This window comes from Erythrolamprus reginae, chromosome 2 (assembly GCF_031021105.1).
Source record: "Erythrolamprus reginae isolate rEryReg1 chromosome 2, rEryReg1.hap1, whole genome shotgun sequence".
Taxonomy (NCBI): Eukaryota; Metazoa; Chordata; class Lepidosauria; order Squamata; family Dipsadidae; genus Erythrolamprus; species Erythrolamprus reginae.
Genome location: NC_091951.1, coordinates 218,683,400 through 218,708,865, shown reverse-complemented (window position 1 = coordinate 218,708,865; position 25,466 = coordinate 218,683,400). Strand labels below are relative to the sequence as shown.

Sequence of the window (25,466 nt, the reverse complement as noted above, 5' to 3'; positions counted from 1 at the left end):
GGTATGATCATAGTTAATGACCATAGGTTGGGCAAGGAGCTGGTTCATCATAGATTGTGCTTAGATGTTCAGTTTTGCCTAAAACTAAAATTTAAGCAAGAGCCAGTTTGGATTAGGGATTAAGGCAGCAGACTAGAAACCAGGAGACTGTGATTTCTGGTCCTGCCTTAGGCAAGAAAACTAATTAGGCGACTTTAGGCTAGTCATTCTTTCTCACCTCAATTCATTTCAGAGGCTTGTTATTGTGAGGGAAAGCAGGAGTTCACCTGCTTTAGTTACTTATAAAAATAATAAAGGAGGGATTTTTAAAATCTAAAAAACACCCTAATCTAAAATATAAAAAAAACAATGTATCTACCAATACCAAGTCTCTGAAATTTCAGCTGACATTTAATTCTTGAATGTGAAATTGTTGGATGAATAATATTTCATAGGAATACCTGTTCCTATGATTTGATAGTTTGTGGAAATCAAGATGCATTATACGGTATTTACAGCATTCACCCACAGGAAATTATGTAATAAAAATGAAGTTGATAAGGTAGATTGTCAACCTTGCAAAAGCTTATAGAGCTTATTGGAGAAGTGTCAAAAATATTAACAATGAAATGGTTACATAGTTATTGACTAAAAAAACCCTAGAAGAAAGAGATCTCAAATATAAGGTAGATACATTACTGGATGCTATTAGGGAACACAATCTGTATGTAGGGTTTTTTAAATCTTTGCCATATCTAACTTTGAATCTGTTTCAGAATGTGGGCTGCAAAGAGTCTAATTTCTGTATTGTTTCAAAACATATAAGATGGTAAATGGAATGTTAGTTGTTTTCCTTTCCCCCATTTTTGAAGATAGGAGGAAACAAAGCATATTTTAGATGGAGAGATCTTAAGGTTAGAGAAGTGACTTCAATTAGAATATTGTATCCTGTTCCAGAAACTAAAAGTGGAGATAGGGCGGGAGCGAGGCTGGAAAAGCAGTGATGGTAGGGAGACAAAGAAAAACAGAGTGGCAAATTGGCATGTAATCCTAAACATTTTTCAGATGACAAAACAAAGGAAGAGGTTATCAGTTTTTCTTGAAAAAGCAATGAAAAAGCAACTTCCTTTCAAATTTTTTTGGCACCAATAAGCTCTATTTACATTATTAAGTGGTGGCTTGGCAGAACAATACCCATTAAATATCATTCAAAAATTACTTATTATTTAAATTATTCTCTTCCCCACTTTTAGCTTTGGTCATGACCACTAATGATGCACAATCCCTGGAAGATCCAAAAAGCAAATGCAGCTCTTAGTACAGGGCTGTTATCTAGGAATAATTCCTAATCAATTTTAACATTGATTTTAACCAAAAGAAGCTAGATAATTTTGCACTATAAAATTACTGGAAACCATTATACCAATATTTGTAAGTATCTTTAAAAGCATGTACAGCAATGCTTTGAGGGAAACCAGAAATCAGTTTTGGGGGTCAAATCACTTATACTATTAAAATCAGCAAGATAACAGAGCAGTCTTTCTTAACTTTGGCAACTGTGGACCTCAATTCCCAGACTTCCCCAGTTTTCAATGATAAGAGACTTCATAAATGTATTACATGTATATATTTGAGACTACAGTATATTATTTTAAATATCTACATTGTATACATTTTTTACTATTCTTTTAATATATTTTGCTTATCTTTTGTCTTTTTCTTACTATTTCTCTATTCATATAATTCTAGCACCCGATCATATGGATCGTTTATTACATAATTTGTTTTTTATCCTTCCTTCCTTCCTTCCCTCCCTCCCTCCCTCCCTCCCTTCCTAGAAAAATCTCTCCATAACCTTTCACACTGGGTTTCACATTTGTCTTTGGCTCTTCCTTAGCTTGGGATGAACCCCTCTGCTTCCCTTGGGATGGAGGCAGGTGTTGCTTCAGTCGAGCGCATGCAACCAAATTACAGGACCGTCTGTCATCTCTTATGGGAAATGAAGAAGAGGGGGAGGTGGGGTTGAGCGGGAGGGAGTCTGGAAGCCACTTCTTCAGAAAGAAAAACAGATTGGTACTGATAGCAGAATGAAAACACAAGTCTCTTTAGTCCACAATCAGCCCCACCCCAAAATATTTCCTGAAATAGAAACTTAATTGATACAGCCAGATGAAAACTGAGAAGAGGAATTGACTCAAGGAAAACATAGCTTGTATTAGAGATTGCATCCCATGTTCAGGGGTGGTTTCTAACCAGTAATGGGCTGCTGCCCCCATGGGAGGTGATGCAGTGGGGGTAGTAAATTTATGCACTAGTTATTGAATACTTTAAAAAAATTTCTCGCCCTTCTTTCTCTAGTACCTTAGTATGATCCTTAATTACTTTTTTAAAAGGAAATAAGTAAATAGTATGTTTTTATCCATAAACGCTTTAATCATTTTAATCATTATCTAGAACTGAATTTTTATAGGAATTAAAGAAAATGGAGCTACTTGCCTAATCTGTTATTTTACTGAACCTTGTGAGTTCAGTACGAAACCTTAAAATGTTACTGTGCTCCTCAACAAATGATGCTGTCTATCATTTGCCCTTTTTGTGGCTATTCAAATAATGTGACTTAATCAACTGAAAAAGAGACCAAGCACCTATTTGAAAACTTATCTTGGTCGTTAAGCCACTACCACCTGGTCACATGACCTTTAAGCCATCCCCCAGTCACATGATTGTCAAGCCACTCCTACCCGGTCACATGACCATCAAGCCACAGCCACACAATAAGCCACGCCCATAGTGTGGTAGTAAAATGTTTTGCAGCCCTTCACTGGTTTTAACTTATTTCCCCACCGGTTCGCTTCCTCCTGTGCCGTGTGGGCGTTCACGCATTGTGTGCCATGCCACCGCACCACACAAGTGTGTGCACATTTGCAGTGCCAAAACCCAAGCTTCTGTGCATACGCCTATGGCACCGTTGAGAGAGCCGATCTGTGACCGGGGCCAATCAGCAATCACTCTCGGTTTAACAAGCTGGGGAAATTCCGCTACCGGTTCTATAGAACTGGTCTGAACCAACCTACATCCAAATACAGGGTAAATTTCAAAAGGAGAAAAAGCAATGCCAATTCCAAAAGTGGAAAAATGATTTGGATAAGATAATCTTGAGTAATCAAGGAAAGTTAACTGGTAAAATATACACATTTCTGATAAAATATAGAACAGAGGGGGTGATAGTCAAAAACAACATGATTAGTTAGACAAAAAATTTTGGGCATTCAATAAATTTTGATACATAGGAAAAAAATTGGACATACAATTGTCAAATTACCAAATCAGTAACAGTCAAGGAAAACCAATACAAAATGTTTTACCATTGGCACTTATCACCCCACAGGTTTTCAAAGATGTATCCAAATGTATAGCCAAGATGTTGGAAGTGCAGAAATGAAAGCAGAACATTCCAGTATCAATGGTGGACATCCTCCAAAGGTAAAATCTACTGGAACATTATTGCAAAATGGTTAAAAGAAATTATGAACAATGATATTGAGAAACCCCCTGAATTATTTTTATTAGGCACATTTTCCAAAAATTATAAAAAAGAAATTCAATATTTAACCATACACATTTTGACTGCGGGAAGAATAACTTTTGCACAGCAGTGGAAAAGTGAAGAAATTCCCAAAGAAGAAGTGGTAATCAAAAAATTTTGTTGCATGTGCAGAGATGGATATGATAACGAGAAGGTTAAAAGGGCAGGAAGAATTAGAGTATTATAAAGTATGGGACAAATTCTACAAATGGTAGAAAAGAGGAACAACATGCAAAATCCATATGTGAATAATGAATAGTGTAAGAATTTTATGCTAAAAGAATTGTATAAAGTATTAGTAAGGTATGTTACAAATGTTAAAGAAAGGTTGTAAATATTTAAGTTTTAGTTAATCCACCTATAGCTCCAGAAACAACTTCTGACAAGAGAGGGGCTGCAAAGAACCCCTACATATGTTTTATGTTTGTTTGTGTTTTGTATTGTGTTATCTTAAAAATTTTAATTTTTTTTTTAAAAAAGAACTGGTCCGAACTGGGAGCAGCCAACCTCTGCCCATGTTCTTTTCTATATACAGTACATGTGAAACAAAGTGTGACATGTGTCATTATTCTTTTGTGCTCTCTAATAGGCTTAAAATATCAACGGAAAACCAATTTCAATCTAGCTTTTTGTAAAAGCAGTATTATAAACATATTATGCACCTACGATTTGGTCTGATAATTCAGATAAAAGTCCTCTTTTGTGCGTGTCATGTGTGGATTTCTACATAAACATTAGCCAATCCCTTCTTAATAAAATATGTCTTCAATTTCAAACTAACAGCCTATCCTCTAATAAAAAAAATAATTTCCCCCAAGTCCAAGTGAAAAGGGGTAAAAATGAGAGCAAATATAATGAGTAGACCAATGCTTGATCACTTTATTCTAAATAAACTTGGGGAAATGTGAAAACAATCTCATTACTTGTTGTAGGAGTTGATTCTACAGGTCACATTGTAAGGTGCAAAGTTCTGCCAGACTCATGTTAGTAGGGAAAAAAGAAAGGGAGGAATAGCATTTCCGCATTGCTTTTCTTCTTGTTTATTCTTCATTTAATTGATATTGCTCAAAGCAATGAGGGGGAAGTAATCCAATCTAGCCCATACTAGTAACTGTTTTGTGGTTGTGATGAAGGACCGAGAAATCTATAGATCATATTAGGGTTTTCCCAGCAGCTCAGAACCCAGCCCAACACACTTTGTGTTCATTTGAGATGTAGCCCAAATCCATAATTTGAATGGGTTAAAAAAGGCACCCACTAATTATTTAATATAGGAAAGACATAAACAGATTGCCACATCATTTTTATTTTCAACAGGATGAGATTAACGTTTTATGAAAGTTTAGAACTATCATACCTTTGCACATGCAGAGGATCATTAGATGACAAAAAAGCTAAGAATTTTTATATCTTTCCTTCTTTCCTTTTTTCCGTTGCATTTGTATTGTCTTTTCCTTAAATTCTTTAATTTTTTTTGTATTCTTCCTTTGAATTTTTGTATTAATTCTTTTTTTGTATTCATGTTTATGTTTTTACAGTTTTTAAACTTTATCTCAGTTAAGTATGCATTTTTTTCTTTTTCCTTGCTCCAATTTTCATCCAAATTGTCTTTAGTTGCTCCCTGGAAAATAAAAGGTCATAGTTATCTTTATTGCATAGGTTAAACTGAACAATTTCAAATTGGAGTATTTTATAATGAACTCTTGTTATTCTAGGCAAGAAAGATATTTTATATAGAAGATGGGTGGGTCATATGTATATTACTGATACTTCCGAATTTACCAGAGACATTTTAACTTTAATAAGTCTCAAAAACCGTTGTAGAATAAATACTTTAAAAATATTCATGATGAAATGTACTGGTAATTGCATGGTACTAATTAATTAATATGGCATTACTAAGGATTATCCAGATGTTATATACAGGTGTTTTGAGTACCTTTCTAGTTTAGCAAGCAGATCAGATAAATGTCACTAGAGATTTTAATCAAGTTTTGGATCCTTTGTTAGATCATAATGTGGTTCCAGCTGATTTAATTCTTTTACATCAAAAACTTTACAAGTTTATTTGCAGGACTTTAATTTAATGGATACATAGCAACATTTTAATTTCTCTCAGCAAGAATATACTGTTTTATCTTATTTTCACATTAGGCTTGCACTTGGTTTGTTTTTTAGTTTCTCAATCATGTAATATTGGTATTGTTTCAATAGTCAATCATAGCCACATTATAAAATGCTACATCTTCAGTTTTTAAAAAAAGAAAAGAAACAAGACCTTGGATTCTTCATCTCAGCAACATGAATGTAAAATCCTTCAATCTTGAACAGCAGAAAATATGGCAACATCAATTGCACTGTCCCTATGCATTTGGGACTGCCCCAATGTTTGAGACTTAGTTTGCCTTACTGACAAGCTTACAAATAGCACTAAGTATAGAATTTTAATGCAGGAAAGTATAAAGATGGGTCTCCTGTCTTCATCTTTCCTACCACACATTATCGTGTCCCAGTTGGAAAAACATCAGTTGCTGTCCTTTTAACATTTGTTGGGATGGACCTAGGCGACTGTAGGCTAGTGCCTGGAGTTATAGTTTTAGCTACTTTTCAAGTTGCCCAAATGACAGATAAATAATCTGGATATTTCCCACAGTGCTAACCCATTACTCAGGTTATTTCTGAATTTGGGGTGAGAAATGTGCCTGTTTAAACACATGTCCAAAATGTAGCCAAATTTACTACCACTGTGTTTACTGTGGTAAGTATCAGCAGCATAGAAAGCATTCTTTTCAACAACAAAAAGTCTATAATCTGAAGGGCTTTTCCTCACCACAATGCTCAGGTAGTAATGTCATCCATCCATTATGAAAGTAAATCAGAAATGGAAGAATATCACAAGTTGTACAATTGTTTATACATCAAAAATGAGTTTAAGCACAGGCAGACAAATATGATTTAATTGGTATTATAGAAACTTAAGGGCATGATTATCCCAAATTATTTCCACAAAAAGGAGAGAAGCAACAGAAAAGCAGAATGAGCTACATTTCATATTAAGAGTAGTATACTTGTGGTTAGCTCTGGCCCAGCTCCTGCCCCAAGGACTGTGGGGGTGGATGTGGGTGAAACATCCAAATGTCCAATTATCCTCTGAAGAAGGGAGTGTCTGTGAGATGGGACCTTCAGCGGGGGGCCTGGCAGGCAGCCCAGGAAGAAGCTAGTCATCATCTTCCTTATCTTCAATAGACTCTGATGAGGAAGCAGTAATAGATCCACCTATGCGTAGAGCTATGCATAGAAGAGAACAGCTTCGTAGATATTATAAGAGATAATAAAGTCCACCTGTGGTTGGGTGGGGTTCAAGTAATTAGGGCTGCTGTTAAATGGGCAGCGTGCCAGCCTCACAGTGTGGAAGATTATCTGCTTGTGGAGTTTGCATTGCCGTTCCGGATTTTCCCAGGACCTTGTGTTTGGATTTCAGGACTCTGACCATAAATCATTGTGAGTTTACAATGTCTGAAAAGGAATAGCTGTGACAATAACCAGTAGCTGTGATTTTGTCACAGCTATTCCTTTTCAGACAAACTTAAGTTTGTTGTTTTTGTTATTTCACTGCATTCAAGTTGTTTGTTTTTACAAGTGAGACCTTTGAATTCAAAAGAGGGTTTTTCTTCTATTTTTCTTTGGATAAAGAAACTATGGTTGCCTTGTCCTGTGTGTGTGTGTCTGTTTTTGCTACTTTTACATTTAATTGAAGGCTCGTGCTAGGAGCCGGCAGAACAATACTTAGGGAAAGGGTTTGTCAAAATATCTAAACAATATTCTGATTAGCAAATTTGTTAAATGTGAGCTGGAAGGTATGGTAATTAAGTGGATATACAGCTGACTTAAAGAATGATGTGTCAAGTGAAATTCCCCAAGTCTTAGGCCTGTAATCCTCAATATTTTTATTCATGTTTTGAATAAAGAAATAGAAGGAATTGTTACTAGAATTCATTGTTGCCAAAAATGGTGAAATGATTAATTTCCTGGAAGATAGAAATAACAGAAACTTCTTTAGATGGAGTAAAAAAATGTCAAGATATGACTGCATAATCGATTTTTCTCTTTTTTAATAGGCTGCATGTTTTTTTTTAAAAGGCAGCTTGGATAATGCATTTGTTAAGTGAATTTGCCCCATTTTATCACTTTTCTTGCCATAGTTATTAAGTGAATCATTGCCTTTGTCAAGTCATTAACATGATTATTAAATGAATGTGGCATACACAAGGAGCTGAGGAGGTTACTGTGAGGAAGGGGCTTGCAGGCAGCTAGCTAGCTAGCTTCTGGCAGAGAGATGAGATATGGTGGGAAGCTGCAAGTAAATCATTCATAAAAATGACAGGGCTGGCAATGAAGTTGGTAAATCTAAATAAAGTATATTGACAGCTTTGATCAGAGTAAGGAAATATGGTGTCTGTTGGTACCAAAGAAAGTGAAGTGGCCATGTTGTTTGACTCTGGGATCTCATTCAGCATTTCCAATAGCCAAAAGAGTCTCATTTATGCAACAAGTTTTTCCTGGCTTTTGGAGGTATTGAGGTTTCAAGGTGATGAAGAATCACACTGCTGTCATGGTACAAACAGTCTCTAAGATAAAACCAAGCTGTTTCATATAAACTTCATACAATATTTGTGAACTAAAGCAATTTTCCTTGATAAAGAAATTTAACTTCAAAACTTCTGTTTTTATGAATAAGTAACAAATCATGATACAACTATAGTTATGTTCTGTTATCAGGTTGGAATTTCTTTTTTTTTTGGCTTTTCTTCATCAGTTTTGGTGCTTTTCAGGTTCAATTGCTTACATAGTATACTGTACAACGTTTTGTGCATTTAATATGTATCTACAAAATGAGAAATGTTCCTGGTACAATAAGCTTGTAGAATTGTAGGCTGGCGGCCCATGTTTACCAAAGGTCGGACCTGTTTGTAACCTGTTTATAGAAATAATAAACTATTCTGAATAACTCATAATCATGAATATAAGTTCTCTTGTATTAAGTTTTTATTTCCAAAATAAAAGTTTAAATTCTGAGATTTTGACTGCTTCATTGGACATGAAGCAGTGGAAGTGATGTGCCGGTGCCTGGAGGATGTTAGGGCCTGGATGAGTGTCAACAAGCTCAAACTCAACCCAGACAAGACGGAGTGGCTGTGGATCTTACCTCCCAAGGACAACTCCATCTGTCCGTCCATTACCCTGGGGGGAGAATCACTGGCCCCCTCAGAGAAGGTTCGCAACTTGGGCGTCCTCCTCAATCCACAGCTCACATTAGAGAAACATCTTTCAGGTGTGGCGAGGGGGACGTTCACCCAGGTTCGCCTTGTGCACCAGTTGCGACCCTACTTGGACCGGGAGTCACTGCTCACGGTCACTCATGCCCTCATCACCTCAAGGCTTGACTACTGTAACGCGCTCTACATGGGGCTACCTTTGAAAAATGTTCGGACACTTCAGATCGTGCAGAATGCAGCTGTGAGAGCAATCATGGGATTTCCCAAATATGCCCATGTTACACCAACACTCCGCAGTCTGCATTGGTTGCCGATCAGTTTCCGGTCACAATTCAAAGTGTTGGTTATGACCTATAAAGCCCTTCATGGCACCGGACCAGATTACCTCAGGGGCCGCCTTCTGCTGCACGAATCCCAGCGACCAGTTAGGTCCCACAGAGTGGATCTTCTCCGGGTCCCGTCAACTAAGCAATGTCACCTGGAGGGACCATGGGGAAGAGCCTTCTCTGTGGCGGCCCCGGCCCTCTGAAACCAATTCCCCCCAGAGATTAGAACTGCCCCCACCCTCCTTGCCTTTCGTAAGCAACTTAAAACCCACCTCTGCCACAAGGCATGGGAGAATTGAGATCTTTCCCCCTAGGCCTTTACAATTCTATGCATGGTATGTATGTATGTATGTTTGGTTTTTATATTAATGGATTTTTAATCATTTCTAATATCAGATTACTATTGTAGTTTTATTGTTGCTGTTAGCCGCCCCGAGTCTCCGGAGAGGGGCGGCATACAAATCCAATAAATAAATAAATAAATAAATAAAAGCAAATGCTGTACAGATATAAAATGCTGCACCTACATTGTAAGTTTTAGAATTTGGCCAAATCTATAATTAGGGCAGCATGCTGGTAGAGCTGCATAAATCTTTTCTTACAAGTGTGCTAGAATTATTTTTCTAGTAATTAATACTAACATTAAAATATACTGAATAGATATAACTGATATTTTATCATATATTTTTCTGAGTACCACGTGCATTGATTGTAGAGCAATACCAATTCAATAATGCATCAACAACGTGATTGCATATACAGTATGTGTGTGCTCATATATGATGTATATTGATACAAGCAGTCTTGTCTCCTTCCTTTCCAATTATGTGTGCATTATAAAGGCAAAAAGAGATGACATGTTGGCTAAGTCTGATGCATCTTTTTATTTTTAATTTTTGGAAGGTGCTTTATAGAGCAGTTGTTCTTTCTCTTGTCTGAATAAAAGCCATAGAGGAGTATGAAAGGGTTGCATGTGTTGCAATGTAGCCCAAGGATATGTGTTATTATTCTTCGCCTCTTGACCAGCAGGGTCTCAGATCTCTCTTCCTCTCAGGCTTTTGTTTGAACAGATGGGATTGTGGAACAGAAAGAAAGAATAGCAGTCTCTTCTCATTAACTCTCCCAGTACACAAATACAGGGCTGAGCACTGGGGACCCAGAAAACAGGCCAGCTTTCACTCCATACCAATTGAGGCCAGATGTACGGGTGCACAAAAGAATGGAACATGATGCACAAAAACATGGACATTTACCTAAGAGGGTTTCTCTATTTTGATATCAAGTGGTAACCATTAATTTATTTCATTTTTGTCAGTCATCTAGCTCCGAAATCAAAATAAACTCCATGTATAAAACCACCTAACTGATTCTTCCTGGGCTGGATGATGAGGCTAAACTTGGGCTCCAAGGATTTCTGCACAGGTACTTTGCATATTTTTGGGGGATGCGGTGGCTCAGACGCTGAGCTTGTCGATCAGAAAGGTTGGCAGTTCGGTGGTTCGAATCTGTAGCGACCGGGGCAGCTTCCCGTTTTTGCTGCTACTGGTATGCTGTGCGCGCAGTTTTGAGTGTCCTGTGCGTGCACACACACATCCCAAAAGAATCTCACGAGGGGACATGCATGTGTAAGATTTGGGGGCAAAAGCAAAAAAATTGCTGAAATCTCTTTTACGTGCACGTCCCCTCACGAGATTTTGCTTCCTACGCATGCAGAGAAACAAAAGCTCTGGGACGCACGGGCACACACGTAGGACACCCAAAGCTGCGCGTGCAGATGAAGTTTTACTACCAGTTTGGCAGAATTTCCATTCTGGTAGGAACCCACTACTTCTAGCAAGTAATGGAGTGAGCTCCCATTACTTGTCCCAACTTCTACCGACCTGGCAGTTCAAAAGCATGTAAATACTGGTTTTTCTTTTTGCTTATGTGTTTGCAATATCATTGCATACCCAACTTTCTGCCTCTGTGCTTGTGTCTTTCTCTGGGTTAGATTTATATCTTGTCTTTCCTCTTGGAGATCAAGGGGCTTATAAGGGGGAAATATGGCCAGGCAATTGAATTGAGAGGGGAAGGAACTGATAATCTTTGCTTTTTATTTCTGGATCTTGTCTGACCTTTCTTATCACCTATAAAGCCCCAAATGGCAGTCTTCAGAACCGCCTCCTGCTGCATAGCTCCCAGCAACTGATAAAGGCCTACAGGGTTGGCCTTCTCCAGGTTCCGTTGGCTAGACAGTGTTGGTTGGTGGGGCTGCAGGGAAGGGCCTTCTCTGTGGCAGCACCGGCTCTCCAGAACCAGCTGCCCCAAGGTCCATACTGCCTTCACCCTGCTGGCCTTCTGGAAAGATGTGAAGACCTGGCTCTGCTGGCAAGCCTGAGGCCGTTGATCAATATGGTACCATCTTCATCCAGTCACTAAATTATATGTTTTTTAATGGGTTATAGATTGTTTTTTATATTGTGTTTACATGTTGCATGCCGGCCAAAATCCAGAAAGAGTTGGGCAGCCTATAAGTGTGATAGATAGATAGATAGATAGATAGATAGATAGATAGATAGATAGATAGATAGATAGATAGATAGATAGATAGAGATAGACAGATGTATACAAAATGCATGTGGTAATACAGTTTGTTGATACGAATGTACTTTGTGCATAGAAAGTGCCAGAATCTTGGTGGAGAATCTAATCTGCAGAATATATTAGACAGATTGTATGATACAATCTATGCAAGGACAATGGACCTAAAAATTAATGAATTAGAGACCAAAGTAGTTTTGTTTGAGAGAGATTATTCAATAAATTATTTTAAATTATATATAATATATGATTAGAGCCAGTACATTAATCTGTATATCTTAACCCTGTTGTTCTGATCATGTTTACTATACACTTGTAGTGCTCCCGGGTCTATTTGACCCGGACTAAACTAGTTTTATACAAGAAATCCAAGGATGTAAAAACAAGGATGTAATTTGGAACTTGCAGCCTAGTCTACGTATAAAACAAACATAATTGCAAACAACCCAGGGGCCCCTTTTCTGAACAAAATAAATAAATAAAAATTATTTTTTAATTTCATTTTTAATTTGTTTATTATCAAGCATGTTCACATATAGTTTACTAATGCAATAAGTATTCAAAAAAAAACTCACAGTAGCTAAAATCAATATTTTTTTAGTCTGGGTCAAATAGACGGGAACAGTACAAGTCATTGTGCCCAGCAAAAACTAAACAACAACAACAACAAAAAACCCCACTCATAGAAAGAACCCCTCAAATGAGATAAAGTCATGTAATTTCAAGTTTCAGATATGCAGGGAACATTTTTTACAGGACCTCAAATTTCATTTTAGGTCAAATAGACCAAAACATAACAGTAGGGTTTAATAAAATGTTAACTGAAATTGGAAATCAAGAATAAAACATAATCCATGAAGCAGGGCTGGACCTATCCATATAGGTCTGTTAGAACAGAATAAAAATACAATATAAACGCAATACAAAGTAAGTTTTTTAAAAATTTCTAAGACATTATTCAATGCAAAAAAATATATACAAAACTCAAATATCTAAACCACATCATGTATATGATCCTGTGAATGTCAGTGAATTTAAAAACTCTTTCCTTTAGCCTCGACTCTTCTTTAAAACTATCTTTGCAGCAGAGACAACATGTTTATATTGAATCTTTTTACTCTTTTCTTTAATAGCCTGGATCTTGGCTTCTTCTGCTAACCGAAACAGGAACAACAAGAAGTTCAAATATATCAGTCATCCAAACCTAGCTGGAACTTGTACTTCTTCCTCAGGTTCTTCAGAGTTCTTCGTGCCAAGGTGCGCTTCATCTCAGCAGCGTGGAAACCCTTCCTCAGAATCAATGTCAGAGTCAGAGAACTTCTGGAGAGCGGCTCACCCCCAAAACACTTCCACCTCAATACAAAATAAGATATCTACAAACATTAAAAAAGAATGTAAATAAACCAGCAGGTATTGCAAAAGCAGCAATTATGACTAAAACTACTTAAAATAATTGTAGGGGCGAAAAAACCTTGCCTACAATTTACATACCAAGAAATCTCAGGTAAAGGATGTTCCATAAATTGGATGTCATTACTAACCCTTTCTCACCTGATCTCACTATATATTGGAACCTGGAAAATGGCCTCTTGTGAAGTCCTCAGCAAAGAGTCTCCTTCAGGTAATCTGAATTTGAGTTAAATATTTAACAGAATAGAAAAGGTAAGTTAAATAGCAAAAAAGAGCAGGACACCTTCTTTCATGCATAGTGGACGTGTCCCAAAACAAGGCAATATTGGAGAAATCTTCAGTTGACTACAGGAAATAACAGTAACTAATATCAAATTCACCCCAGAACTATTCTTGTTAGGAATTATAAAGAAAACCTACCCAAGAAACATAAAATACCTGCTGGTACATATTGTGACAGCAGCAAGAATTATGTATGCACAAAATTGGAATGATCCGAGAATACCAGTAGAGAAATAATTAAGGAAGTATATTACTGTGCAGAAATGGATCGGTTAACCATGGCAACAAATGAAAAAAAAAAGATTTGGACTATTATGATATCTGGACATTGTGGTACAAATGGATAAGAAAAAGGAAAACTGATTTACAATGAAAATGTGTATGATATTAGAATACGTATATGTATAGATATATAATCTTATATTATATAGATAAGAAGGAAAAAGTTGGATGTTAACTTATTTGAAGAATATTTGTATTTGTGTTGATGTTTGTTTATATGTTGTGTTTGCATTTTTTTAATGTATAAAATTCAATAAAAATTACGGTACTTTAAAAAAAGAAGAAGCAAAAAGCGAGCCTGAAACTATTCCCAATGATTGACAGATTTAGCATATCAGTGCTATGCAGTGACAGCTTATTTTGCTCAATTGTCCACTATGTCAGTTGGAAGGAGGACTGATGTAATCAATTGAAACTCAGGACTAATGTGAGGCTGACATGGCTACAATCCTCTGGATCCCCTCTAGGGGCAAGGTTAGAATGATGTGGTATATATGTGGGAAATCAATAGTCCAAATGTAAGGAATTAGAGCAGTTTTTCAGCTTTGGCAAATTTCAGATTTACCCACTTCAAGTTCCAGAATTGCCCAGTCAGTATCCACATCTTAAAGGTTGAGAAACCCTACGTTAGAATATGCACAATGGGATTAAAGGAAAATTATATGCAGGAGGATTAGGATGGAAGGGATATGTAAGTGCAAATGAAGGAGGGATTCTAAAAGTGGTGCAATAAATTTCTCTAATTTGTGGAAATTGCGTGTGTCGTTTGCAAGGGTAGCTTTCTATGTGGTATATATAAAAATGTGGGTTGATGTAAACCATAAGTAAAAGAAATTGTTCACATGGTGTTGATTATCTTTGTATGCCACGATCTTGTTTTTCTCCACCACCTTCCTGCCCCCATTGGCTTACTGTAAAGCAAAGAAATAGATTCAACACTGCAATCATATTGTTAAAGAACCATCTTTTGTTTACCCAGATGACCTTTCAATTAACTATGTATTTGCAGAATACCTCTTGTGCACCAGTTGGATTTCTGCCAGATTGGAAGATGGGTAGAAATATTAGCCCAGCACCACTAAGTATTAACCATCATTGGAAACCATTGTTTACAGCAGTGTTTCCCAACCTTGGGAACTTGAAGATATCTGGACTTCAACTCCCAGAATTCCAAATATCTTCAAGTTCCCAAGGTTGGGAAACACTGGTTTACAGCATGCATTTAATATAAAAGTTAACCTGGGCGATGAAAAATCATCCAGATGACATGGTGGTTTAACAAACTGCCCCTCGCTGGACTTTTTGCCATTAAAAAGAGATACGGCTCCCGTTTGAATTAGGGTTATGATGCTGCGAAGCGTTAGCTATCAGGGTTTGTTTGTTTTTTAAATCAGATCTCATCCAAATTTCTAGTGATCACAGGAAATTAAAAATAAAAAAAACGAAGATCGGAGTGAGACTCCAATTTCTTTCTGTTCTTTAGCTTTTGATATAGGTGGTGGGACAGAATGCTAGAAATTGCAAGACAAAGCAAAGCAGGAATCTGATGTCTGCAAATAAATAGCAAATCAGGGTTTAGAAGTTTGCTATAAAGCAGATTTAAAGAAAATTAATCACCGAGCTCAACAAACCCACATATACGCGCTCAAAATCCACGTGCTGTATGCACGCGCCTCCAAAAAAGGAAGAGGGAAGTGACCTGATTAGGAGTTCGATAGAGAAAGAGCATTAGAGATTTTGATGAAGAGGGGCACAAAGTACTGTATAGTACAGTACATTAGCTCTCTCTATCTAACACCCTTATACTGCCCTCTTGTGGTCAGTGAATCTGACCACCAAAAGTTTGAAGAGGATATTTGCAAGAACAATAAGGCTAAAAATCTAATCCAAATCTCTCTCCTCATTCCCATGCAAATCAAATGCCCTTTAGAGGTAAAAGGATTTTTCTTACAGTTTTGTACACTATTCAGAGAAGCAAGAGCCTAACACGGGGAGAAGATTAAGAGGAGAAACAACACAGGGATTTGTCCCACAGGCACCCAATGTCAGTTAATAGGGAGTTGCTGCCTAGAATAATAATTGCACAACCAAGTAACTATTTAATTATTTATTTGTCAAATATGTACAAAATACCAAATATAGATATAAACATAAACAAAGTAAATACAGATAAATGAGGATAATAGGACAGTAAGACAGGGATGGTATGCTTATGGTGCACTTATGCATGCCCCTTACAGACCTTTTAGGAATCGGGTGAGATCTTAGTAAACAGTCTAAGATTAAAGTTTGGGGGCTTTGAGGAAGAAACCACAGAATCAAGGTAGTGCATTCCAAGCATTGATCATTCTATTGCTGAAGTCATATTTTCTGTAATCAAGTTTGGAGCGGCTTACATTAAGTTTGAATCCATTGTGTGCTCGAGTATTGTTGTGATTGAAGCTGAAGTAGTCATTGACAGGTAGGACATTGTGGCAGATGATTTTATGAACTACATTTAGATCAGATCGAAGGCAACATAATTCTAAATTGTCTAAGCTCAAGATTTCAAGTTTGGCGGAATAAGGTATTCTGCTGCGAACAGAGCAGTGGAGGACTCTGGAATATTTCTGGACTCTCTCAATTGTATTAATGTCCAATATGCAGTGTGAATTAATAGACAGATGAGCTGTATTCAAGAATTGGTCTTGCAAATGTTTGGAATGCTCTAGTTAGCAGTACTGTACAATATTACCAGAGAGAGCATTTGTTGGTTGAGATACTTGGTCCTACTCTCTTCATTCTCTACATCAATGATCTCTGTGACCATATCGAAAGCAACTGTGTTCTTTTTGCCGACAATGTGAAACTTTTCAACACCACTGATAACACACTCACTCTCCAAAAAGACCTGGACTTTGTCTCAGACTGGTCTAACACCTGGCAACTTCAAATATCAACCAACAAATGCTCTACCCTCCACATCGGCAAAAAGAATCCAAACCGCATATACGAACTGAATAAACAATCTCTCACTGCTAACCCACATTCTGTAAAAGACCTTGGAATACTAATATCGAATGGCCTAAGTGCTAAAGCCCACTGCAACAATATCGTCAAAAAAGCCTCTAGAGTTGTTAACCTGATCCTACGCAGCTTCTGCCCAGGCAATCTCACACTACTCATAAGAGCCTACAAAACTTTTGCCAGACCCATCCTAGACTACTGCTCATCTGTCTGGAACCCATACCACATCTCAGACATCAACACCCTTGAAAATGTCCAAAGATATTTCACCAGAAGAGCCCTTCACTCCTCCACTCGAAACAGAATATCCTATGAAAATAAACAATCCTGGGCCTAGAAAGCCTAGAACTACGGTGCCTAAAACACGATTTGAGAATTGCCCACAAGATCATATGCTGCAACGTCCTACCGGTCAATGACTACTTCAGCTTCAACTGCAATAACACAAGAGCACGCAACAGATTCAAACTTAATACGAACCGCTCCAAACTTAACTGTAAAAATATGATTTCAACAATCGAGTTATTGAAGCATGGAACTCATTACCGGACTCAATTGTGTCAACCCCTAACCCCCAACACTTCTCCCTTAGACTCTCCACGATTGACTTCTCCAGGTTCCTAAGAGGCCAGTAAGGGGCGTACCTAAGTGCACTGGTGTGCCTTTTGTCCCCTGTCCAATTGTCTTTCACCTATCTTATATATTCTCTTCCTTTCATATATCCTCTCCTCTAAGTTCACTTTCGCCCTCTTTTATATTATCACATGTCTATCTCTCTTCCTATGTATTTGTGTAATGGACAAATGAATAAATAGATTTGAAGTTGATACTTGTTTGACCATTCTGGCACATAGTCAAAGTCTTTTTAAAGGGTAACAAAATTGTCAATGGTGTTCAATAGTGTTCAGCAGCGAAGAGAACACAATTGCTTTTAATATGATCACAAAGGTCATTTATGTAAAGAGAGTTGGCCCTAGAATGCTGCCTTGGGGGAGGCCGTTGTTAACAGATACAGGATTTAATAGGGTGCTCTCTATTTTGACCATTGCCTGTTGGACAGGAATGTACCGTAGCTATCCAATTATGCAGGAATCCAGAAATGCCATAGGATTTTAGTTTTAGAAGTACAGTAGTCTGTGGTGTACAACTCAATCAATGACTTTATAGATGTCTATGTAAATTGTATCTATTGCTTTGCCCTGATAAAGTTATGTAGCCCATATGTTTTTGCAGTGTAGGAGTATTATTTATTTGTTTGTTTGTTTGTGTATGTCTGTCTATCTATCTATCTATCTATCTATCTATCTATCTATCTATCTATCTATCTATCTAAATTGAAAGGGACCTTGCAGGTCATCAAGTCTAAACCGTACACCTCCCAAGCCAGATGGCAGTCTAGTCTCCTCTTGAATATGTCGAGAGTTGGGGTGTTCACAACCTCCGATGGCAGACTGTTCCACTGGTTGATCACTCTGACCATCAGGAAGTTCTTCCTTATTTCCATGTTGAATCTCTCCTTGGTCAGCTTCCATCCATTGTTCCTTGTCTGGCCAGATTACAGGTAATTTTTTTTTTCTAGTTTCCAGCACTGCATGAAAACAAGGGGGAATGCGCTTTGGATTGCTGTGGTGTTGTTATAGCAAGCCTTGTATTGCAAATCCTGGTAGCATAACAAGCTGGTCAGCATTAAAGAGTTTTTCCACATTTGCTGAGTATGAAGCAGCATTTAGAAATAAGTAGCACTCACAGACACATGATACTTTATTTATTTATTTATTTTATTTATTTATTTTGTCCAATACACGATGAGGGTTTTAGTGGAGATATATATATATATATATACATACATACATACATACATACATACATACATACATACATACATACATACACACACACATAGTAAAATACATGATGAAGGTTATAGAGGAGATACTCATAGTAAAATGTGTGAAAAAATAAGAAAGAATAGAAAAGAAGATATAGTAATAGAACAGATCAATGAAAGAATAGAAGAAGAGATATAGGAATAGAAGAAATGTATAGTAGATATAGGAGAGCAATAGGACAGGGGACGGAAGGCACTCTAATGCACTTGTACTCGCCCCTTATTGGCCTCTTAGGAATCTGGATAGTTCAATCGTAGATAATCTAACGGTAAAGTGTTGGGGGTTTGGGGATGACACTATGGAGTCTGGTAATGAGTTCCACGCTTTGGCAACTTGGTTACTGAAGTCAAATTTTTTACAGTCAAGTTTGGAGCGGTTAATATTAAGTTTAAATCTGTTGTATGCACTTGTGTTGTTGTGGTTGAGGCTGAAGTAGTCACCGACAAGCAGGACGTTGCAGCATATGATCTTGTGGGCAATACAGTATTTAGATCTTGTTTAAGGCGTCTTAGTTCTAAGCTTTCTAGGCCCAGGATTGAAAATCTAGTCTCGTAGGGTATTCTATTTCGAGTGGAGGAGTGAAGGGCTCTTCTGGTGAAGTATCTTTGGACATTTTCAAGGGTGTTAATGTCTGAGATGCGATATGGGTTCCAAACAGATGAGCTGTATTCGAGGATGGGTCTGGCAAAAGTTTTGTAAACTCTGGTAAGTAGTGTGAGATTGCCAGAGCAGAAGCTACGTAGGATTAGGTTTACAACTCTTGAAGCCTTATTGACTATGTTGTTGCAGTGGGCTTTGGCACTTAAATCTTTTGTTATTAGTATACCGAGGTCTTTAACTGAGTGGGGATTATCTGTGATAATTTGATTATTCAGTTCGTATTTGGAGTTCAGATTCTTTTTCCCAATGTGTAGGACAGAGCATTTGCTAGTTGAGATTTGGAGTTGCCATGTGTTAGACCACTCAGAAACAGAGTTCAGGTCTTTTTGGAGAGTAGTTGTGTTATCAGTGGTTGAAGAGTTTTACATCGTCGGTGAAGAGGACACAGTTGCTTGTGATGTAATCACAAAAGTTATTGATGTAGAGAATGAAGAGCGTTGGTCCCAGTACCCTGCCTTGGGGAATACCGCTTTTTTTAAAATATTTATTTTTATTTTGTTTGACATACAAACATTTAGACATCATACAATACAACATTGAACATTTACGATTTATATATTTACAAGATTTATTTTTTACAATTCTATTTGCTATACCTTTTTCTTAACTTCCACCCAGTTGTATATTTTTCCCCACACTTTGTAATACTGTAGTCCTTATTTTGTTGGTTTTGTATCTCATATGTTAATTTGCTAAATTTGGCGCAGTCTAACACCGCTTTTTTATTCTTTCTATCATGTTACTGCAGGTTTGCTGTCAGCATTGTTGGATAGATAGGATGAGCATCAACAACAGCAAAGCAAAAATTTTGTATAATACCAGTCATTCATTTCGGTTAGTTCTGTTGATAAAAATGTACCTTGTTATGCTCAAATGGATAACAGCAATGCTGGATATGGCCACTAGATGGGAGCTTAATTTCTGGAAATAAGAAAGAGTGTTCTGTGTCAAGAAAAATTGGATATGAACAAGTAAAAAAGCAGCAGATATATTGAATGAATGTATTGAATATATTAAGACCTATGTCCCATTCTATCTTGTTCTATAATGTCAGTAACTTTTAGGAATATAGTGCAACTAGCGTCATATTTGAAGGAGAGTGAGTATAAGCAGGAGTGGGCAGCAGGCAGGATGGGGTGGAACGCAGTTCCACCAGCAGAAATGAAGCTGTGTGCCCAGCTCCAGCTGACTATCCCCCACTCCCATCCTCTTCCTCCTCCTTGGAAAGCGGCAGGGAGACCAGCACCAGCAGGAGTTGCAGGGGGGCCATTTCCTCCCCACTCTTTTCTCAACAGCCGACCGGCACCCATTCGCCCAGCTACCCAGCCTGAGGCAGGGGGCGATCCAAGAAGGAGAGCGAGGGAAACGTGAAGCAAATTGTCACCCCAGAGAGCGACACTGGCGAGGTTGTAAGTTGAGGACTTAACAGTTCACTTGAATGATGATGATCATTCAAGTCACTCCCACCTGGTCACATGTCCGGCAAGCCACTCCTACCCAGTCACATGACCATCAAGCCACACCCACAAAAGAAGCCACACCCACAATGTGGCAGTAAAAATTTTGGCTGCCCATTACTGAGTAAAAGCCACTTTTGAAAGTTCTTTCTAGAGCTGCTGCTGCTGCTGCAGTTTTTCTAAACATGCTTAAGCAATATTGAGAGAAAAATATATAATTAAAACAGATGCAATAAATGGTGTTATAGCATCTTGAAAATGAACACATCTTCTTATTGCTTTGGCTGGCTCCTCAGTCTCTGATATTGAGGACCTTTTCTCACTGTCCACTCCAGAATGTTGAACTGGACTAACATTTGCTGTTCCACTTGCTGCCCAACCCTGCCCTTAATGATTTCTTAATGTGAGGGCCCAGCTGTAAGTGAAAGCAGCAATATCAGCAGTGATGTCGTGCAAAGACATGCCTACTATTAAATTAATAACAATATAAATTGGTGAGGTAGGCAGTAACCCAAAGTTCAGCTTGAATAGATGACATGAAGAGAGATCAGTTTTCCTTTCCAGGAGAACAGGAGCTAAAAATAATGGTTCGCTATAAGAAAGGAGACAAGAGTTCATCTACCTTTGCTTGTGCTACATTTAACCCCCCCCCCTTTTGATTTACAAGGAATGGAGAGTAATCTGATTATCTCCCAAGATTCTTCCAGCTCTTTTTTAAAACCATCTAATAAATCAAAACAGGAATGACCAATTTTCAATCTGAACAACGGCTCACAGAAGATAAATGCAGAACATTGGTTTACATAAATATATATACCGTGTTTCCTCGAAAATAAGAAAGGGAGTTATATTTTTCTGAACCCTGAAATATGGCCTGGCCTTATTATGGGGGGGGTATTATTTTGGGGGTGCAGTAGGAGGCAAGCATGGGACAGGGTGTCCCATCGCTGCTGCCTTATTTCCCTGTTCATGTCGCCAGCCAAGCGGCCAAGTGGCGCCTGCCACTGCCTTTGTGGAGCAGGATTCTGCAAGGCTTCATGTGCCAGTGCATGCAGGAGCTGTAGGGCTGCCACAAGCTTCATCATACCAGCACAACTGGGGTCCTGCTGCCATTTGTGCATGATACGGCACACAAGCCTTGCAGAGTCCTGTTCCATGAGTGGCCTGATGAATCTCATAGAGACTCATTTCTGGCAGGTGGGATGTGTTGGGCCATGAGATCCATTTCTACCTGACACCTGGAGTGCCGTCACATTTCACGGCATTGTGTCCAGAGAAGCCTATTGTAAAAGAAATCTTCTCATGAGTTCAATCAAACTTCTCGAGCTCATGAGAAGTGTTGTGTCCAGAGGAGAGAAGGGTTTTTTTTTTTTACAATGGGCTTCTCTGGACACAACATCGAGAAGCACGATGGGCCTACAAGTGTCAGGTAGGACACATGTCTCATGGTAGGGCGTAATTTGGGGGCAGCAAGTAAGGCGGGCGGGTGGGTGAGCGGGCAATGAGACGCTTGTAGCTCCATCACATTCCTCTGTGTTGTGTCCAGAGAAGCCCATTGTAAAAGAAAACTTCTTGCAAGTTCAATCAAACTTCTCAAACTCGCAAGGAATTTTCTTTTACAATGGGCTTCTCTGGACACAACACAGAGGAATGTGACAGAGCTTCAAGTATCAAATAGGACACATGTTTCATGGTGGGGCGCAATTGGGGGGTGGCAGGTTGCGTGGGGAGGGATGGACCCAGGGATGCGCATCCTGGTATTGTGTCCACTGATCCTCCCCAGCCCCCAGCCCTTGAGTGAAGTGGGAAGGGAAAGAAACTTTTGTGGGCTGCCTAAGGAAGCCGAGACAACAGCCAACCTTCTAGCTGGGCGCAGGAGCATCAGGAGAAGGAACCTTTTGGCTGCACTCTAAACGCAAGAAATCTTTCTCCCCTTTTGCTCCAAGAGGCTGCGCAGGCGCAATGAGTCTCACAAAGACTAATTTATGGCGGAGTTTTGAAAGGAGAAAGATTTATTGTATGCAGCATGCAGACAAAAGTTTCCTTCTCCTGGTGCTGTGTCTTATGTGCACTCTTCCCCCCTCCTGCTGACAGAGAGAGAGAGGCGCATTTGGAAGAAACAAGGAAGCGCATACCTGGCTGTTTTGGCCACTGAGCCTGGCTATAAGTGCTTCTTCAGGCAGCCCACGAGAGTTTCCTCCCCCTCCTGCTTGGCTCGAGAGTACCGAGGAATGGGTGGCTGTTCCTGCAGGGGATTCCCACGCACTGCCCTCGCCTGCATCCTCCATCTGAAGGATGCGGGGAAGATGAGAGGCCCGAGCTGGCGAGTGAGGGAGGGAGATGGCGGCAGGGGGCAGAGCCAAAGGAGCAACAACATGGAAGTCTACTGCTCAAGCCCTGGGCTCGCTGTACCCGGCCGGCATCGCAGGTAGGAGCATGTTTCAAATTGCCGTGGGCGGAGCCCAGAGGAGCTGAGCTAGTCCCTTGGGGGTGTATGTAAATTTTTTTAGTAAAACAAATAATACAGTGAAGTATTTGCAAGGGAAATTGGGCATTCTGCACCAGGAAGAATGCAAATCTCCCTTGACTTCTTCCCCACCCTCTGCTTTCTCTTTCTCTCACTCAGAGGCAGAGTGCCAGCAGCCTCTCAATCGTGTCATATCTTTCCTTTTTATTCATTGTAGGATCTATTAATAGCTTTAAACAACTGCTTCCTAAAAATGGAGTTCTGAATGACACAGAAGCTGGCCTGAGCTATGTAAGGTATCCAGGGTTTGGTCTCTCAGCTTCTCCTATTTTTTTGCCTTTGTCTTCAAACAAGGGTTAGTTACTTGCTGCAGATGCTTCCTGGTGACCCGAATCCATCTAGATCAATTTACTGGAAAAACGTGGGGATCAAAACAGTGCACAGCGATTGCTGAATTTCTCCAGACTTTTACCCTAAAATTTCCTTTTCTTCTCCCAGATAAACTCACAGAAGTGCAGCAGTATGAAGGCAGCTTGCTGGTTCCTGGCGGTTTTTTATGTGCTTGCCTGCTACAGGGCTGAAGAAGGACTGGACTTCCCTACCTATGATGGGAAAGATCGTGTGGTTGACTTGAGTGAGAAAAACTACAAGCAGGCCTTAAAGAAGTATGATATGTTTGGTGTGCTGCTCCATGAACCAGTGACTTCCGACAAAGGCTCTCAAAGACGGTTTCAAATGACCGAGATGGTGCTCGAGGTATGTGTAACTACAGGTTTATGTAATTGTTCATGAAATAATTTGGAGTGTAAATTGGAGGAGGATACAAATCTTCAAATGGGCATTTGAGAGAAATTTCAATGCAGACTTATATTATCTTTGGCAATTCATTTGTAAATCTTAACAATGATTTTAAATGTAAAACTCTGCTTCTGAAACTGCACTGTTTCACTTACTTTAAGCAAAAAGTTTATTTCACCCATATATTGGTTATTCTTCTTCCCAACTAAAGAAGAAAGCATTTAGTAAGCCAAGTTGAAACAACTTCAGATTCCATGTTCTTTACAGATTATCAGTCTTGGTTAAGCATACATTTCTGGGGGGGGGGGGGGGTCTCTGATTAATATTCTAGAGATGAAATGCTTCCAATATTAATGAAGCTAATCTAATAAAATTAATACTATAACTGCCAGAAATATTCTAGAAGAAGCGGTTAACCACAATTGAGAGAGAAATATTTTTTACAGATTGTTAAAGGGAAACAATAGCTACTTGATAGAAATAGGGCAGATTCAAGGTCATATTACTAGCTGGTGAAGTTATTCTGTTTTTGTCTATAGCAACTTGTATTTTCAGAATAAACAAGTATCTAGAACCACCCCATAATATTATCTTGTATGCATCTTCTCGGAATCAAGTACTCTATAGCTACTCAGATTCCTAAGAGGTCAGTAAGGGGCGTATATAAGCGCACTAGAGTGCCTTCCGTCCCCTGTCCTATAGTCTCTCCTGTATCTCGTATTTCTTCTCTACTATATCCTCTATAACATTCATTGTGTATTATTGTGTATTGGACAAAATAAATAAATAAAAATAAAATAAATAATATACTCATAGCTGGGTTTCATTTGAACACAATGCCTTCTAGATTTTGTAAGACATGATACTAGAGTCTTATATGGTTAGATAATTTTGTGCAGTTATTTGCAGAATCTAATACTAACAATATACCATATGCAGGGATGGGTTTCTCCTAGTTCAGACCAGTTCACCCAAACTGGTAGCGATGTGCTGGTGATGTCACAATGATGTCATGGACCCGGTTCAGTCTGTATTGGTCTGTGGGTGCTGCCATCTTTTCTTTGAATTTTTTGATATTTTTTTCTTCTGAGCATGTGCAGAAACTAAGTTTCAGGCACTGTGCATGCAGTTGCCATCAAACAGCAAAGCGCACAAACGCCCATGAGGCTCACCCAGTAGCGAGGTAAGTTAGAACCCATCCCTGACCATATGAGATGGTTACTATCCAGAAAGAAAGCCAGTTTACGGTTCACTATCACTTGCATGAGAGAAGTATCTATTGACAATATCTGTGTCAGTGCCTGCTACCCAAAAGCGTCATTCACACAATTATTCACCTTTAAAGCTTAGGTTCTGGCAGCTTCACTTCTTTAATGTCTCTCTTTATCAGCAAAAATATCTAGAGCAAATACCAGAATGAGAATTTGCAGGATCTGTGATCTATCTCTGATTTGATGCATTTTTTATC

At 38.7% G+C, this 25,466-nt stretch overlaps 1 protein-coding gene across 4 annotated transcripts in view; it reads left to right on the top strand.

The window, feature by feature from the left end:
- The first annotated feature begins 13,350 nt into the window (after positions 1–13,350).
- The window catches only part of LOC139158812 (calsequestrin-2), a 66,752-nt gene continuing 54,636 nt past the window's right edge, over positions 13,351–25,466 (top strand). Inside the window, exons 1-2 of one of the 4 annotated variants that reach the window (XM_070736152.1) lie at positions 13,351–13,368; positions 23,699–23,956. In XM_070736152.1, the coding sequence (XP_070592253.1) occupies positions 23,723–23,956 (234 nt within the window). In that variant the 5' untranslated portion in view covers positions 13,351–13,368; positions 23,699–23,722. Of the gene's footprint in view, positions 13,369–23,089; positions 23,162–23,253; positions 23,497–23,698; positions 23,957–25,466 lie in introns of those variants that run through there. The other 3 variants (XM_070736151.1, XM_070736149.1, XM_070736150.1) reach the window with 3 other exon arrangements.